The sequence below is a fragment of the Oncorhynchus gorbuscha genome, linkage group LG05 (genome assembly GCF_021184085.1).
Source record: "Oncorhynchus gorbuscha isolate QuinsamMale2020 ecotype Even-year linkage group LG05, OgorEven_v1.0, whole genome shotgun sequence".
Taxonomy (NCBI): Eukaryota; Metazoa; Chordata; class Actinopteri; order Salmoniformes; family Salmonidae; genus Oncorhynchus; species Oncorhynchus gorbuscha.
In genome coordinates, this window is record NC_060177.1 from 24,901,516 (window position 1) to 24,920,093 (window position 18,578).

Consider the following 18,578-nt stretch of genomic DNA (forward strand, 5'->3'; position numbering starts at 1 on the left):
TTTAATCCATTTGGAAATCAGGCTGTAACTCAAAATGTGGAATAAGTCAAGCGGTATGAATACTTTATGAAGGTACTGTGGATGTAATATAGCAGTACTAAAAATACCTATTGAACCCCCCCAAAAAATGGATTGTGCCATGACAGTAAAATGCATATAAACTGTTTATAATCTGTTTATAATCCTCGTCAAGTAAAGATTAACTGAATCCAAAGAGCCTGCAGCAAGAATAGAAATATATATTTTATGCACTGTATGTAGATTCCCCTTACTTATTACTACTCATCAATCAGGGAAGACCATGTGTGGTGTTTCTTAATTAGAGTAGCCAAGATTAGCATTTTGGTCAATTCATAGAATGTTATTTTGGCCAAGTGTATTTATCAGCAATATTGAGATGTGGCCTCTGCTGAGCAATACATCCATGCTGCAGACATTTTTTTTGTTTCCTTTATTTAACTAGGCAAGGCAGTTAAGAACAAATTCTTATTTACAACGACAGCCTAGGAACAGTGGGTTACTGCCTTGTTCAGGGGCAGAAGACAGAATTTTACCTTGTCAGCTCGGGGGATTCGATCTGCAACCTTTTGGTTCCTGACCCAACGCGCTAGGATACCTGGGGCCAAAGGTTGTGCAAATAGTAAAAGAAAAAGAGAAAAGGGAGAGAAAAGAGAAAATAGTTGCATTAATGTTTGCAACATTGCAAACATTAATGCAACTATGTTCCCTCTTTTCTTCAAATGGCATTGCTTTTTGTAATTTAAAACGAAAAAGTGTCGTTTTTGGATTAGTTGTGTCAATTTCTCTTTGATTGGGTCGTTACTAGCTAGCTACCCCAGCCACAAAGTCATAAACCCGCCTATTTCTACAATTGATCTTCTTAAAATGTCATTTGAAACATAACCTTAACCTTAACTTTAAACACACTGCTAACCGTATGCCTAAACCTAACCATTTGTATTCATGAATTTTGAATTTTGACTAGCCAATTGTGAACTTGTAGCTGTGGTAACTAGTGCAAACCCTTTTATAGGGGCGATCAAATCAAATCAAATTGTATTTGTTACATACACATGGTTAGCAGATGTTAATGCGAGTGTAGCGAAATGCTTGTGCTTCTAGTTCCGACAATGCAGTGATAACCAACAAGTAATCTAACTAACAATTCCAAAACTACTGTCTTATACACAGTGTAAGGGGATAAAGAATATGTACATAAGGATATATGAATGAGTGATGGTACAGAGCAGCATACAGTAGATGGTATCGAGTACAGTATAGACATATGAGATGAGTATGTAGACAAAGTAAACAAAGTGGCATAGTTAAAGTGGCTAGTGATACATGTATTACATAAGGATGCAGTCGATGATATAGAGTACAGTATATACGTATGTATATGAGATGAATAATGTAGGGTAAGTAACATTATATAAGGTAGCATTGTTTAAAGTGGCTAGTGATATATTTACATCATTTCCCATCAATTCCCATTATTATCATAGATTTATTTTTATTTTTTATTCATAATACAGATCAACAACTTACATTGCTACATCACACAAAACAGAACGCATGTATTAACAATAAAATACTAAAACACAAAAAAAATCAGTGAAATAATCAAATAAAAAATACAATTCTAGTGCACTTGTAATCACTCTGAAAAAAATATAATTATGATTCAGGAAATGTTATTCTTGTTGTTGTTCACTAGGGATAATGTTTTAATAAGATAGTTAAATTCAATCAAAAATATTTTTGTTCTTATCATAGATTTTTATTTTTTTATTTTTAAAGATTTTTTATTTTAAATTCATAATATAAAAATCTACTTACATTGCTACATCAAACATGTCTAACAAAACAAAACACAGGTATTTTAACATTAAAATACTCAAACATACAAAAAATATCAATAAAATAATACAAAAAAATAAACTATTTTAGTGCAATTGTATTCACTCTGAAAAAAAATATTATTATAATGATTCAGGACGATGTTATTATTGTTGTTATTCACTAGGGCTAATGTTTTAATAAAATAGTTGAATTCAATCAGAAAAATCTTTAGTTTTGGTATAGAATTTGGGAATTTTTGTTTGTGTATGAAGTATTTGGCAACAAGAATAAAACATTAACAATCATTTCAGTGGTCTTGTTATCATTGCAATATTAACATATTATATCTTTCATGTCAAAAACATTGTTCATAATGGTAAATAAGTATTTGGCAAGGTTTTCCCAAAATTGAGAGACAGAAAACGCAGATATCATCAATAGCCACACATTTGGATATCATATTGATATATTTTATGTAAAATTTAAAAGTGCACTTCCTTAACTTTGTTTGGTATACAGTATTTGTAAGGCCTTAGCCATGCATTTTTCCAGACAATGTCAGGAATAAGCATGTGTTGGATTTTGTTGACATAACATAACACTTTCAAGATAAACTGGTTGAAAAGATGTTTGATCAATACTGATTCAATATGGTATTTCATTCCAAATAATGTTTTTAGTCAGTTGGGAGGTCAGTTGGGAGGTCATGTAATTATATTCCTGAAAGATTACCTGCTAAATTGGCTAGGTTTCACCAACAAGCTTTAATGGCCTGGAAAATATATTTCCTGCACAAGTTTTCCCCACATAAAGCTCTTTTGGGGAATAATTCAGACATAACTATAAGGAATAAGTCATTGTTCTACACCAGCTGGCATGAGTGGAATATTGACTTTGTTCTTGATATTTTCGACAACAAGGGTAATATTCTCACATATGAACAATTTATAACATTGAAAGAGTTTCCAATACATTTCAGAGACTTTATTTCTGTGATCAAAGCCGTTCCCAGTGGTCTAACTAACTACACTAATGAAAACTCATCTTAGTTTTGGGAGTGATCACAAGGTTTATCCATTACTCAGATTAGAAGGCGTGGGTTTACTTGAGAGATCTTGTTGTAATAAATACATAAGACAAATTCTTCATTCACAAAACCAATTTACACCGAGAGGAACGTTTTTCTGGTTCTTTATCAAAGATATCCACTCTGATTGTGACTGTGTGACGTCATTCTTGTTTCCTCTTTGGCAACCAATGAAAGAGATGCATTCTATGATGCGGAATCCAATTAGAATCAACAGAGCGGTATTTGAATGACTGTGGATTGGTTCTTTGACACTTCTCACTTGGGCTTTTTGCCGATTATAGCTGGCTATCTAGCTGCCTTGGTTTTAACCAAGCGTGACGATGTCATTAGAAGTTCGTTCTGCGGTAACTTTTTACAATCTGGACTAGCTAATGTGTTTTTGTGTGCATGTAACTCACAGCTAACGTTACTGGCGATATGTAGTTATATTTTAGCAAGCTAGCCAATTTGCTATCTAGTAGGTAACGTTAAGCAACTAGGAAATAAATGCTGGAAAACGAGCGTATGTTTTGCCTAAAATAAAGTTACGTAACCGGGCAAAACATTTAGCTAGGTAAGCTAAGGTTACCTAGTGCAATTGCGCATGGCTAAATAATGTGTCATTAGCTGACGACGTTAGCCTTCGCTTGCTAACTAACGTGACAAAACTGCAGACTTTTAATTAGATATGTTTTATGTTCACTTTTTTTGGGGGGGGGGTCTTCAACAGTTAAGGAACGCAGACAACCCAACACTATTGGGAAAGGCAAATGTAGCTGGAGCAGGAAGGGCTGTGCTTGGAGAGCTGTCCAACTTTCCCAATGCTTGCAAAGCGGTGCCGTTCAAGGTATGTTGTCTTACCCGCTGTTTGGTCCATTGTCTGTCTGATTTCACTAGTTACTCTTTTGCACACTAGTATTTCTACTTGCACATCTATCACTCCAGTGTTAATTTGCTGAATTGTAATTACTTCGCTACTATGGCCTATTTATTGCCTTCTCTCCTTGCGCTATTTGCACACACTATATAGACGTTTGTTTATTCCATGTGTAACTCTGTTTTGTCACACAGCTTTGCTTATCTTGGCCAGGTCGCAGTTGTAAATGAGAACTTGTTCTGAACTGGCCTACCTGGTTACATAAACGTGAAATTTTAAAAAAAAGTTCTCAAACATGCTTCTCTATACTCTCTACAGAGGACCGTTCCTGCCAAGACTTCAACCAAACAATCTATGAACCAACAAGACCAGCTAGCAGCTGTTTGGCCTCAAGTTCCTCAGCCTGAAGTGTATACTAACGTGTCCATGAAGGAAGAGGAATTGTGCCAGGCGTTCTCAGAAGCTCTGCTTGCTGTAGAAGACATTGATGAAGGGGATTCAGACCTGCCACAACTGTGCTCTGAATATATAAAGGATATCTATGGATATCTGCAGTGCCTTGAGGTAACTTGTGTTTTCTCTAGGCTAACATGGTGATGACTCGTTAAATATTTTGTACTGGTCTCCAAGACAATCTTGAAATGTCTCTCAACAGACCCAGCAGTCTGTTCGGGCCAAGTACATGGATGGCTATGAGATCAATGGACGCATGCGTGCTCTCCTGATTGACTGGCTTATTCAGGTGCACTCCAGGTTCCAGCTACTGCAGGAGACTCTCTATCTGACGGTGGCCATCCTGGATCGCTTTCTTCAGGTAAGCCTTGTAAAATATAAAATGGCGTATCTGTGTGTCATATATATATATACTTTTTATTTTTAAACCCCTTCTACTATCTAGGTGCAAACTATTGGCCGCAAGAAGCTCCAGCTGGTTGGTGTGACTGCCATGTTGTTGGCGTCCAAGTATGAAGAGATGTATTCCCCGGAGATAGGTGATTTTGTTTACATCACAGACAATGCATTCACCAAGGCCCATATTCGGGAGATGGAGCAGCTGATTCTGCGAAGTCTGAACTTCGAGCTTGGACGGCCTCTACCCCTGCACTTCCTCAGGAGAGCCTCCAAGGCTGGCAATGTAGGCTACTCAATGACATGCATGTTTTCATACAATTTTCTTTATGGGTGTGGTTATTCAAATCGCCCCATCAACATTAACTGCAACTATTTGTTAGAGGTGGAAAAGCCAACCACTGACGGGTTACCAGAAGGTTACAGTAATACCAGTCATTGTCTTTTCAGGCTGACGTTGAGAAGCACACATTAGCCAAGTACCTCATGGAACTGACCCTCCTTGACTATGACATGGTGCACTACCATCCTTCTGAGATTGCTGCTGCTGCCTTGTGCCTCTCCCAGCTGCTGCTTGATGAGCGCAACTGGGTAAGGTTCTGTTTTGTGGCAATTATTGTGATGGTCCACTCTGTATCAGAAATGACAATTCAACCTGGTTTGGTGCTAGCAACAGATATGGTCTGTTTTTACTATTGTGTCCACTCCCTGTGCAGACACCAACACAGGAGCACTACTCTACCTATAATGAGAACCACCTCAAGCCAATCATGGAGCACATTGCCAAAAACATAGTTTCTGTCAATGAAGGGCGAACAAAGCTTCAGGTAAGGGGTCCTCTGATGGCTTGACGTTGTGATCTAAACTTGTACAATTTAGGTAAATTGATACATGTCACCTCTTGGAAAAAAACATTGAGTTATTGTGTTCCAGGCTGTCAAGAACAAGTATTCAAGCAGCCGACTTATGAGGATCAGCCTCATCCCTCAGCTGAAGTCTACCTTTGTAAATTACATGGCTGCTGCTCTGCTCCCATAACTTAAACCCTAATGTCATGACGTGAATGCCGACTAAGTCTGCTGCACTTTATTTAAGAAAATCCATTGTGAGATGGTCTTTTGGACTGCTGCTTTTAAGTACATGTAAATATTTTACTTTTACAAATAAACCTTGTTTTGAACCCTTTTAAATATAATCTAGATGTTTTTAAACATTGTGTAGCAATTAAGTTTTAGTTGCTGTTAAATGGACAGTAAAAGCCACGCAGCCTGGTGGTTACAATTTCTTACGGAGTATCGATGGGTAAAACACCACCTACAGAAGTATAACTTTATGGGCCTGCCATTTTTATTCAGACATTTAACTTTAGTACAGCTTGATCCTACTGCAGGATTTATAGCCCAGTGTTCTTGAACACAGCTGCACCAGGATGTTGTAGCATAGTCCCAGATCTGTTTGCATGTACAGTTGTAGACACTTAAGTTGCCAAAGCTACAAACATCTGGGACCAGGCGATAATTAGTAGGGAGAGGAGTTTCCTGACCAGCTAGGGCAGAAGAGGATAGAGGCCAGTTAAACCATTAACATTAATGCAGATTAACTTGCACAACTGCCACAGTTCAAGCCTGAAAGAGAGCTTTTTTTAGGGCTCTTCAATCCATAGCGCTAAAGATTGGCAATTAGACAACATTCATGGTAAATGCGTCATGTCAGCTCAATTTACTATTATTTCAGAGCGTCCAATGCTTTTATGGATTGAACCCAGACCTAAATGATTATGCACAGTGAAACATTGGAAACCAGAAAGAAAATATTGTTCAGTGCCATAAGCATGTGAAGTCAGTGGAACCTTTACTTTCATTTGAAAGAAACAACATTCACCCAGACTGTGCACTTAAATCTACATGAAATACAATATCAAAAGCAGAGAACTTTAAATTAAATCCTGCAGTGAAACACTTAAATTGTAACAAAGTATTGACTTAATTCCTAAATGTCAAGAGATGCACATACAGTATATCTATGTAAACAAATTATCCTCTAGTTTGGCAATCTTTCAAAACATCCAAGGATTACTAGCTGTGGCAGGAGTTACCAGTCTGTCCAAGTTAGTACCTGTAGCTACTGATAAAGTGCTTATAAACCAGATAATGCACAGTGTGGCCCTACAGTTCTGGGGATATCACTTGGATTTTGGAAGTAAGAGCAGGGGGATTCCTGAAGACAACCTGTCACACTGCATTTCCTTTTCCCGAAAGTGATTGCATCCGTTTAGTTGATTAATAAGAATGGGTTTTCATACACATTCGATCATTGTTTTTCTAGGGAAATGCATTGCCGAAGTTAATAAAATCACAGTGCAATGAACTATTAATGTCCATTTTATGTAAAAATTTCAACATTTCTATAGCCAATACCATCTGTAAATTCCTCTTAGCAGCACAAATCCCCATTAAACAATATTGAACAGAGACAGTGGCTTCTTGGAAACAACCCCGAACTCATGTTAAAACCATTCATTTCCAAAATGAGAAATGTAAATTACAACCTGGTTCCACATATCATGCATCCAAAATATCACCATAAAACCATAGTGAAAAAGGGGAAGGGAGACTAGAAAGCTATATAAATACAATAAATAGTTTTGTTCAGTGCTCACAGGGATTGAGTAGCGATTTGCCCCTGGACAAAAGTATTGTCCTCAGATCCCCATAAAAATAGAACTTCATTGCAAGCCTGACGCTCCTCTTGCCTGTCCAGAATAACAGGAAGTTACATCCAGAAGAAGGCTACGATGCAGGAGTGGAGAAAATGTCCGTTTCTCTTCTCGGGTCTCACACAATCTCTTGTTTGATAGCTCTATCTCCGGTGTGTACTTCTCTCCTGGTGTTTGACATGCAGCTCCTAGATCTTGCTGACGTAGTTGTTGGGGAACAGGCCTTGCTTTGCCCGTAGCCTCCCCGTCCACCAGCCAGACGCATCTGATCAAGAAAGAAGACTTAGTTTACAGTGGGACATTTCTTTTAAATGTTAAAGAGTTAAATTGCAAATGTTTTGTGCACCCCGCACCAAACCAAATTCAATAATTGTCCCTTTGTGCGATGATGTGATTTCTGCCTCCTGTGTATTACCTTCCTTGATGATGTCGATGATGTCGTCTGCATTGAAGCTGAGCTCATCTGTGTCCTGAGCATCATAGGCATAAAGGGCTTTGCACTGGGGCACCTGGGGCTTGGGTTTGGGGGCAGGTTTGGGTCGCCCCCCTCCTGGGGGTGGTCTACTGACCGACTGTCTTTGGACACTGAGGAATAAAGAGAAAGACAACAGGAGCGAGCTTTAGTTATCAAAGAAAAGAAAGTCTTCTATCCTTCATTAATGTGACACTATTCTACTGGCTGACTAGAACACTACAGTCAGTCATTAGGAAAGCTTCTGGTTATTGTGTGGCTTTAGCAAAGGATGTGAAGTTATCGATATTGGGATGAAAGAACATACCATGTGAGTTTACGGTAGTTATCATTGGATTGGTGCTTACTCCATTGTTTCTTTCAAAGACACATAACTAAATAGAAGTTGATATGCTCTGTTCTCCCACAAGATGGCGAGCCATCCCATAAATTTGTCTCAGTACCAACACTATTAGTGCCTTTCCAATTAGGATTTACTCCAGTGTTTTACCCAGAAGGCTCAGACTTCTCTGTTTCCATCTACGTGGGCCGGCACCCATGTCTCACTGGGCCATGGCTCTGGCAGACCTGCTCTGCATGGAAGCCAAGGCAAGGCCCTGGGTACTTTTCAGCTGGTACTTACAGTACATAACAATGGCTAACAGTGAACTTTAACACCTTCTCACAAAGCAATAGTTTTGAAAGATGCAGAGGTGGTTGATTATATGCAACACAAGTCTTTAGTGTCATACTAAAGGCAAGTTATTGTGGAAACAACATTAGAGCTCACATTAGCATAACACACTGGTAAGCCCATGGTGTGGGGTTAAGTATCATTGGAAATCACCACATGGTATTATGGAGTGTAAAACACTGGAAAGTTGTTTGTAAATACAGTGAATTAACTTGAGAAAGCTAGAGATGAAAAATACATACACCTTCACAAAGTCAACCAACAAGCAAACTATCACACCAAATGAATCACCAATAAAAAAAGTTACATCTTGCTTCCCCAAGATTTGTATCCAGGATATCTCAAAATCATTGAGACGTACCCAATCAGCTTACACCAGAGCTCATTTTAGGAGAAAAAAGTAAGCCCAGTAATTTGCAAGCAGCGGGATCTAGCGATATTATATGAGAATAGATTCCATATCATGCCTTTGAAGGTATAATTCTGGAGCAAAATGACTCAACAACAGAATGATTGATAGCATGTTACGGGGCTCAGACTTTTTTTCTGTAGTTTTGTCCAATCAGATATGTTTTTCCTTCTTCTGATTCAACATCAGCTGTTAGAGAGATGTCTACAAGCAAGAAGGAGAGCATCTAGCTACAGGAGAGCCAGGGAGAGATATACACATCATGCCAGTGAGCTGCACCTGGCTTGGCTAAGGTCTGAACCATCACCCAACACCGTAAACACTCAGACTCACATTCCTCCATTCGAAGCTGTCCGGGCGCCTCCGTTACTATAAAGGAATACATCATCCAAGTTACAGCAGGACTGTGTGTGTGTGCGTTCTTGTGCGCTCACACACTGAAACAGCACTGCACACTACTGACACAAACCATGTTACGCACCATACTCATCCTCAGTATTGACATGTTTATGTAAGAGCAAACGTATCTGTATAGTAAGTCATTATAGTTATCAGTTCGGGCTCTGTATTGGGAGGTAATCAGGGCTGTTGGTGCCAGTACTCACCCTGCCGCCCCCTGGTCAGGGACCTTCAGACAGTCCAGGTTTGGCTGGTTGGGCTTAGGATGGCTACTGCCTTTCTCCCTCAGAATGATGTTGTTGGGCAGGAAGGGGCAGGACCCATTGCCTGTTGACGGAGGCCTCTGATTGGAATGCTGTGAGGCGTTCCTCTGATTGGCTATGTGGTTGGTGTTTTTCAGACCACCATTCTGATGGGCAACTGTGACAAAAGAGGAAGATGGTTGTCATCAAGTTGAAACAGCTAACTGTTGCTAACTGCTTTATTATGTACAGGGGTGAGGGCCTACATCAGCTAATGATTATTCTACCTGGAGGCCCAGGGGGAGCCCGTGTGGGAGTGTTCTGATGGGTTCTGGACACACTGGAGCGACTCTGAGTGAAGCTCTTCTTGGTGGGACCTACAAAGGGGACTAAGTCAGTAAACAGCATGTTTCAGACAACACTAAGAAAACACCATGTCGATTGAATCCTGATGTGGAGGGATGGTACACACTACTCCTGTAATACTCACGTGTGTTCTTGGGCAGACCGGCTCCAATGCTGACCTGCAGCGTCTTACTGGAGGGCTTTGTGACAGCCACGTCCCCCTGGCCCTGGACAAACATCACCTGTCTGGAGCCGCCTCCACTCAGGAAACCCCAGTTCTCCTTCTTCAGCTTCAGCTCCAGTCTGAGAGACAGAGCAGAGAGCATCTCCCTTACAACCACTGACTCAAACCACCCACTGGAAACTGCCAGAGAAATGTCATCGGTCATCTCAGTACCAAATCAAAAGCAGTATTTCCAGAACAACCCCAGAGTATTGTAAATAATGTTGACCAAAGCTTTGTCTACTTCCACTCCACCCATATATTGCACTGTCTGTTTAAAGGCATGTTTGTGTTTACAGCACGTACGTGGTGCCAAACTTGAGCGGCAGCTTCCTCTGGGTCCTCTCCTCGAACCTGCGGGCCAGCAGGCTGATGAACTCGGTCTTAAAGGTGCACTCCAGCAGGCTGTCATACTCCTGCTCATGTAGGATCAGCAGGTCGTCCTGCATCGTGCTGAGGGACAGGGACAGACCAATCAGTTGGGACTGGGGAGCAACTTTGTGACATGCACTGTAATGTGACAGATATGAATAAAGTTTGATTTGAAAAGATATGTTGGAGGAGAGCGATTGTGAATTCAACATTCGATTCTATTGTCAGAACACAGATTCTCTCGTCAGGTAAATATAGTACATTTGCATGTAAACGGCCCAGATTAATTATTTTATTTTACCAGGCAAGTCAATTAAGAACAAATTCTTATTTACAATCACGGCCATTTGTTTTGTTGAAGTCACCAGTAAAGACAAATAATACTGACAGCATCAGCCCAGAGGTCAGGTCAGCTAAAATTATTACGACCCACATTACTTCATGACCCACTAAGCTTGACATTTGCATATAACCAGCGAGAGACAAAGCAGCGGGTAACTAAGGAGAGAGGGAAACCTGTTCCTGCAACTGACACAGCGATGCACTGTTTCCCCCAATGAACTAAAGTGTTCTCCAATGAGCTTTTTACAATGCCTGCTTTCCCTCCCAGCACCACCTGGTTCATATTACCCACAACCCCCCAATCACTCACAGACTCAAAAGCCTCTACAAAGTCTTCTGTAATATCCCCACCAAAAACAAAGCCCCATGCAAATCATGTGCAAAATTCAACAAGCTATATGATCATACAAGTCCCACAGTTACACTCATCTAGTTGAGTGTTAAACACAGCTTTGACCAGTCACATTTTTTTATTTTTTCCCCTCGCTGGTTATATGCAAATGTCAAGCTTAGTGGGTCACAGAGTAATGTGGGTCGTAATAATTGACCTGACCTCTGGGCTGATGCTGTCAGTAGAATTCGTCTTTACTGGTGACTTCAACAAAACAAATGGTCGTCATTGTAAATAAGAATTTGTTCTTAATGGACCGGCCTGGTAAAATAAAGGTAGAATAAAATAATTACTCTGAAGCGTACTTTGTAGTTGTGTGCGTATTCATATAGCCTTTACACACCCACAAGAGCAGACATATAAAAGAAAGGGGTTTGAATCTTTTCCATGTTTGTAATACCCCATGTGTGACATTTAAAGGAATATGGGGACTTGAGTGATCCTACATCCGGACATTGTAGCTTCTGCGGATAGCTGTAGCTTAACATGTTGGGTTTCTGTGAGCTGACAGAACAATCTCATGTGTAATGGGGGGCTGATTCCTGAGCTGTTTATCAACTTCCCTATTGAGACCCAGTGATTAGTATCTTTTGTACTTGAAAATACCGAAACCCAGATACCATGAATGTACAACCGTTTGGATGACATCACTGACAAGACCAATAGTCTCTATGTACAGTACATTGTGCAACTATCTATTTGTGACCGCTGGTGAAAAGTGTTACACTTTAACTAGCTGGCTTTGCGAGGCCTTGAGTCTGCTGGTCCTGTGTGTTCTTACAGCCTAAGGGGAATAAACACTAAACAGTCAGTATGGGGCTAGTCAGACCCTGCCAGCATCTCCTGGTACCTAGGACCTGCGTCATAATACCTGAGAGACACAGCCAGGATCTTCTCCACATCAATCCGCCTCTTCAGCACCTCAGTCACCTGACCTTTCTCAGGGCCCTGCTTCACCTTTTCTCTCCCAATCAGGTACATACACTTCGGGGTCAGGATCAAGTCTCTCTTAATGCCCTGGAAACACATATGGACAGAGAGGAGACAAATGGTCATTGGACTAACAATATCGGAAACAAAAAAACAGAGAATTCTGTTGCTCAAGACACCTACTTTGAAGCGACGGTCGTATTTTGTGACTTTGTCAGCGAAGTCAATCTTTTCCCTCTTGGCCAGGAACTGTCGTAGCTCAGGCCTGTCGTCCATACCGAGGTAGTCCCCCACAAAGTTCCTGTTGAGGCTGTGTCTCCTCCTCTCCTTCCTGTTCACCAGCAGGTCAGAGGCTGGGGATGGACACACAGTCAGACAAGAATGCATACATACAGTCTCAATTCAGTTCATTTTTAGAAGCATTAGACCAAAACCTTGACACTGTTTGACATTAAGTTTGAATATTAGTCATGATAATTAGACTATTTAGTTTTTTCAAAACGTGATTGTCACTCACCTTCCTCCCTCATCTGAACGTATTTCTTGCGGGCCACATACTTGCGCCAGGCTTTCTGGATGGCCCTGGCGTGGCTGTCAAACTTACGTTCCCTCGTTTCCTCCAACAGGAAGAGCTGCAGAAAGAGGCACAGATATTAAAACATTTATACCTGAACAACCTGTGACAGCAAAACATACTGGGCCTACCTCAGTGTACAGACCCACCCACATACAATGACAGGGATGACTGAACAGACATACTGTTAATGATTGAAGAAATCTGAATAGACAAACACAATTCCAAGTTGTCAGGTTTTTTCAAATTCCTATCAGTATATAATAGCATAAAACTATAATGTATAATAACACTGACTAAATGGGTTATGGATAGATAAGCCATCCAGTGAAAGGAGCCTTGCCTAATACACTATTTTCTCCAATGTCCAGAACTATATACATTAGTAACAGTGCTATGGGTGGGTGGGCTATAAAGTCCTAAGCCCACCCTGGCTCTGCTCCCTCCTTCTCATTTCCTGATGGCCCCCCAGACACCCAGCATCAAATCTCCCCCTGCCCTGTCCCAGACTAAACACCATGCCCACTCACATGTGCCCACACCCCTGGCACAGGCCACACCACTGGCACAGGCCAGACAGGCACGGTCTTGTCCTATCACTTTACATCAAATTACCCTTTAGTTACTAAACACATTCAAACTAGATCCGAATGTCAAATCAAATTGAAGTTTATTGGAGACGTGCACACGGAACAGTGAAATGCCTGCTTGTTAACGCTCCTCAACAATGCAGTAAAATAACAATCAAAAATGTAAACATTTCATTTAAAAAAAAGAGTAATAAAAACAAGTAGGAGTTCATAATAGAATATAAAGTATGACTGATTTATAAAAATGAAGACTGCTTTATACATGTTAAAATAAAAATGGGGAAAAAACAAAAGTGAGGATAAAAATGACTATGAAAGGAAGGAGATGACCGTTGAAGAGAATGTGGAGCCAGTGTTTAATCTGGGCTGAGAGTGTGTTTAATCTGGGCTGGGAGTGTGTTTAATCTGGGTTGGGAGTGTGTTTAATCTGGGCTGGGAGTGTGTTTAATCTGGGCTGGGAGTGTGGTTAATCTGGGCTGGGAGTGTATTTAATCTGGGCTGGGAGTGTATTTAATCTGGGCTGGGAGTGTATTTAATCTGGGCTGGGAGTGTATTTAATCTGGGCTGGGAGTGTGTTTGAGCCACCCAGACCTTTAACTCTGAGCAGCACCTGACAGTGTGACACCTCTGACAGTGTCTCACAGGGTTATCCATTAGCACCTTGTGAGATGGTCTACTCTGAAGAGAGAGTGATTCTACTCTTGGCCTGGACTCAAACTATGTCATCTAATTATATGAAGAGAAAAAAAAAATGATTTAGCCATGAACTAATGACTGTGTCAGCGTCTTATCAGAGGGAGGTTTGTTTTGAGAAGCCTGGCAGCTGGGTAATCGCAGGGTCCGCCCCTGTGTGATATTTGTGTTTCATAAGCATTCATCAGTCACATCGGCTCAGGAGGGCAATGAGGGGGAGGGGGATGGGGAACTTGGCAGTCTGCTGCTGAAATCACACAAGGCCTGATTCAGGACTATGTAATGTATCTTCACGCATGTGTGTACAGATGTCAATAAGTGATCTCACAGGCTAGCCACAAGCACAGCTTTCATTGGAGCAGTGGGAAAAAGTGCAGTTACGGTGGAAAAAACACCCTCCAATGTCCCACCACCTCCTTGACCACAGACTCGCACTTGTGTATGAGTTCCAGTGTAGTGTTGACTCAACAGCTCTGACGTGGGCACCAGAGCGGTGTCTAACCCGCTCCCCAATCACAGATATACTGACATGTTCCTGCATACTACTTTACTACCTTTTATGGTGTGCAGTCTAAAAACTCTTGAGTCTTGGATTTCTTTCCCTGACAACAGAATTATTGCATGCCAACGCATATGTCAACAACACCATGGCAGCCTGCAGCCTATGAGAGGTCTAATTCTATGCCTGTTCTAACCTATTAGAAGAAAGTTAGGTATGTGGTATTTTCATTGGACGAAGGCAGGTTGGTGGTACAGTTTCATGGAATGGGTTACTTGAATGGGTATACTTACTGAAAGAGGCCAGTTTACAGTACATATTCACTGTACATGCTCCCTGTATGTAGGCATGTCAGAGAGAGGAGTAGTCTACCTGTATGTAGGCATGTCAGAGAGAGGAGTAGTCTACCTGTATGTAGGCAGGTCAGAGAGAGGAGTAGTCTACCTGTATGTAGGCAGGTCAGAGAGAGGAGTAGTCTACCTGTATGTAGGCAGGTCAGAGAGAGGAGTAGTCTACCTGTATGTAGGCAGGTCAGAGAGAGGAGTAGTCTAACTGTATGTAGGCAGGTCAGAGAGGAGTAGTCTAACTGTATGTAGGCAGGTCAGAGAGAGGAGTAGTCTAACTGTATGTAGGCATGTCAGAGAGGAGTAGTCTAACTGTATGTAGGCAGGTCAGAGAGAGTAGTAGTCTAACTGTATGTAGGCAGGTCAGAGAGAGGAGTAGTCTAACTGTATGTAGGCAGGTCAGAGAGAGGAGTAGTCTAACTGTATGTAGGCATGTCAGAGAGGAGTAGTCTAACTGTATGTAGGCATGTCAGAGAGAGGAGTAGTCTAACTGTATGTAGGCAGGTCAGAGAGAGGAGTAGTCTAACTGTATGTAGGCAGGTCAGAGGGGCGGTATAACTGTATATAGGCAGGTCAGAGAGAGGAGTAGTCTACCTGTATGTAGGCAGGTCAGAGAGAGTCGTAGTCTACCTGTATGTAGGCAGGTCAGAGAGAGGAGTAGTCTACCTGTATGTAGGCAGGTCAGAGAGAGGAGTAGTCTACCTGTATGTAGGCAGGTCAGAGAGAGGAGTAGTCTAACTGTATGTAGGCAGGTCAGAGAGGAGTAGTCTAACTGTATGTAGGCAGGTCAGAGAGAGGAGTAGTCTAACTGTATGTAGGCATGTCAGAGAGGAGTAGTCTAACTGTATGTAGGCATGTCAGAGAGAGGAGTAGTCTAACTGTATGTAGGCAGGTCAGAGAGAGGAATAGTCTAACTGTATGTAGGCAGGTCAGAGAGAGGAGTAGTCTAACTGTATGTAGGCATGTCAGAGAGAGGAGTAGTCTAACTGTATGTAGGCAGGTCAGAGAGAGGAGTAGTCTAACTGTATGTAGGCATGTCAGAGAGAGGAGTAGTCTAACTGTATGTAGGCAGGTCAGAGAGAGGAGTAGTCTAACTGTATGTAGGCAGGTCAGAGGGGCGGTATAACTGTATGTAGGCAGGTCAGAGGGGCGGTATAACTGTATGTAGGCAGGTCAGAGAGGAGTAGTCTAACCGTATGTAGACAGGTCAGAGAGAGGAGTAGTCTAACCGTATGTAGGCAGGTCAGAGAGAGGAGTAGTCTAACCGTATGTAGGCAGATCAGAGAGAGGAGTAGTCTAACCCTATGTAGGCAGGTCAGAGAGAGGAGTAGTCTAACTGTATGTAGGCAGGTCAGAGAGGGGCGGTATAACTGTATGTAGGCAGGTCAGAGAGGGGCGGTATAACTGTATGTAGGCAGGTCAGAGACGGGCGGTGCAGGTCAGAGGGGCGGTAATAACTGTATGTAGGCAGGTCAGAGAGGGGCGGTATAACTGTATGTAGGCAGGTCAGAGAGGAGTAGTATAACTGTATGTAGGCAGGTCAGAGAGGGGCGGTACAACTGTATGTAGGCAGGTCAGAGAGGGGCGGTATAACTGTAAGTAGGCAGGTCAGAGAGGGGCGGTATAACTGTAAGTAGGCAGGTCAGAGAGGAGTAGTACAACTGTATGTAGGCAGGTCAGAGAGGGGCGGTATAACTGTAAGTAGGCAGGTCAGAGAGGGGCGGTATAACTGTAAGTAGGCAGGTCAGAGAGGAGTAGTATAACTGTATGTAGGCAGGTCAGAGAGGGGCGGTATAACTGTAAGTAGGCAGGTCAGAGAGGAGTAGTATAACTGTATGTAGGCAGGTCAGAGAGGGGCGGTATAACTGTATGTAGGCAGGTCAGAGTCGGGCGGTGCAGGTCAGAGAGGGGTGGTCTTACCGACTCAGGTGCTTTGATGAAGACCTTTGTGCGTCCAAGCTGGAACTGGTCCTGGTCCATGTTGACTGCATGTAGGAGATGAAGAACACCCTGCTTCTCATCTCCACGCCATGTAGGCCACGACTCCTTAGTCAGGATGGCATACCTGAGGAACATAATGAGGGAGAGAGAGATAATTAGATGAAGAGAAAAATTGAGAGAAAAATCCACAACTAAACCCTCATTTTAAAAATTTGGACATGTTGCAGCATTTGCGAGAGATTAAGCATATACTATTGCCATCCTTGTCCTAGATTATGCAAGGGAGAAGAAAGAGGCCTGGGGCATATTAAGAAAATACATTCACCACACCACAAGTCTAACAATACAGTAACCAAACTCGAAACTCAGCAGTGCTTTTTCATGATGACTCTTATAGAGTACAGTGCCTTGCGAAAGTCCCCCTTGAACTTTGCGACCTTTTGCCACATTTCAGGCTTCAAACATAAAGATATAAAACTGTATTTTTTGTTGTTGTGAAGAATCAACAAGTGGGACACAATCATGAAGTGGAACGACATTTATTGGATATTTCAAACTTTTTTAACAAATCAAAAACTGAAACATTGGGTGTGCAAAATTATTCAGCCCCCTTAAGTTAATACTTTGTAGCGCCACCTTTTGCTGCGATTACAGCTGTAAATCGCTTGGGGTATGTCTCTATCAGTTTTGCACATCGAGAGACTGACATTCTTTCCCATTCCTCCTTGCAAAACAGCTCGAGCTCAGTGAGGATGGATGGAGAGCATTTGTGAACAGCAGTTTTCAGTTCTTTCCACTGATTCTCGATTGGATTCAGGTCTGGACTTTGACTTGGCCATTATAACACCTGGATATGTTTAATTTTGAACCATTCCATTGTAGATTTTGCTTTATGTTTTGGATCATTGTCTTGTTGGAAGACAAATCTCCGTCCCAGTCTCAGGTCTTTTGCAGACTCCATCAGGTTTTCTTCCAGAATGGTCCTGTATTTGGCTCCATCCATCTTCCCATCAATTTTAACCATCTTCCCTGTCCCTGCTGAAGAAAAGCAGGCCCAAACCATGATGCTGCCACCACCACCATGTTTGACAGTGGGGATGGTGTGTTCAGGGTGATGCGCTGTGTTGCTTTTACGCCAAACATAACATTTTGCATTGTTGCCAAAAAGTTAAATATTGGTTTCATCTGACCAGAGCACCTTCTTCCACATGTTTGGTGTGTCTCCCAGGTGGCTTGTGGCAAACTTTAAACAACACTTTTTATGGATATCTTTAAGAAATGGCTTTCTTCTTGCCACTCTTCCATAAAGGCCAGATTTGTGCAATATACGACTGATTGTTGTCCTATGGACAGAGTCTCTCACCTCAGCTGTAGATCTCTGCAGTTCATCCAGAGTGATCATGGGCCTCTTGGCTGCATCTCTGATCAGTCTTCTCCTTGTATGAGCTGAAATTTTAGAGGGACGGCCAGGTCTTGGTAGATTTGCAGTGGTCTGATACTCCTTCCATTTCAATATTATCGCTTGCAGAGTGCTCCTTGGGATGTTTAAAGCTTGGGAAATCTTTTTGTATCCAAATCCGGCTTTAAACTTCTTCACAACAGTATCTTGAACCTGCCTGGTGTGTTCCTTGTTCTTCATGATGCTCTATGCGCTTTTGACGGACCTCTGAGACTATCACAGAGCAGGTGCATTTATACGGAGACTTGATTACACACAGGTGGATTGTATTTATCATCATTAGTCATTTAGGTCAACATTGGATCATTCAGAGATCCTCACTGAACT

At 41.8% G+C, this 18,578-nt stretch overlaps 2 protein-coding genes across 5 annotated transcripts in view; one reads left to right on the forward strand and one right to left on the reverse strand.

Annotated features, from left to right (window-relative positions):
* The first annotated feature begins 3,133 nt into the window (after positions 1 to 3,133).
* On the forward strand, positions 3,134 to 7,108 carry LOC124035731 (G2/mitotic-specific cyclin-B2-like). Of its 2 annotated transcripts, none has more exons than XM_046349347.1 (8): positions 3,134 to 3,276; positions 3,642 to 3,758; positions 4,107 to 4,352; positions 4,444 to 4,602; positions 4,687 to 4,923; positions 5,088 to 5,228; positions 5,354 to 5,464; positions 5,571 to 7,108. In XM_046349347.1, exons 1-8 carry the CDS (start codon positions 3,253 to 3,255, stop codon positions 5,673 to 5,675), a joined length of 1,140 nt encoding a protein of 379 aa, XP_046205303.1. In that variant the 5' UTR covers positions 3,134 to 3,252; the 3' UTR covers positions 5,676 to 7,108. The 2 variants fall into 2 exon arrangements, with proteins under 2 accessions (XP_046205303.1, XP_046205304.1); XM_046349348.1 differs by lacking the exon at positions 3,134 to 3,276 and adding an exon at positions 3,285 to 3,485.
* Positions 6,472 to 18,578, reverse strand: part of LOC124035730 (unconventional myosin-Ie-like) — a 70,013-nt gene continuing 57,906 nt past the window's right edge. For 2 of the 3 annotated variants that reach the window (XM_046349344.1, XM_046349346.1), the window contains 11 exons: positions 16,772 to 16,916; positions 12,669 to 12,783; positions 12,335 to 12,504; positions 12,093 to 12,238; positions 10,423 to 10,569; positions 10,039 to 10,196; positions 9,836 to 9,925; positions 9,513 to 9,726; positions 9,241 to 9,276; positions 7,769 to 7,938; positions 6,472 to 7,618 (listed from right to left, as the gene is read on the reverse strand). In XM_046349344.1, the coding sequence (XP_046205300.1) occupies positions 7,542 to 7,618; positions 7,769 to 7,938; positions 9,241 to 9,276; positions 9,513 to 9,726; positions 9,836 to 9,925; positions 10,039 to 10,196; positions 10,423 to 10,569; positions 12,093 to 12,238; positions 12,335 to 12,504; positions 12,669 to 12,783; positions 16,772 to 16,916 (1,468 nt within the window). In that variant the 3' untranslated portion in view covers positions 6,472 to 7,541. The remainder of the gene's footprint in view (positions 7,619 to 7,768; positions 7,939 to 9,240; positions 9,277 to 9,512; positions 9,727 to 9,835; positions 9,926 to 10,038; positions 10,197 to 10,422; positions 10,570 to 12,092; positions 12,239 to 12,334; positions 12,505 to 12,668; positions 12,784 to 16,771; positions 16,917 to 18,578) is intronic. The other variant, XM_046349345.1, reaches the window with a different exon arrangement.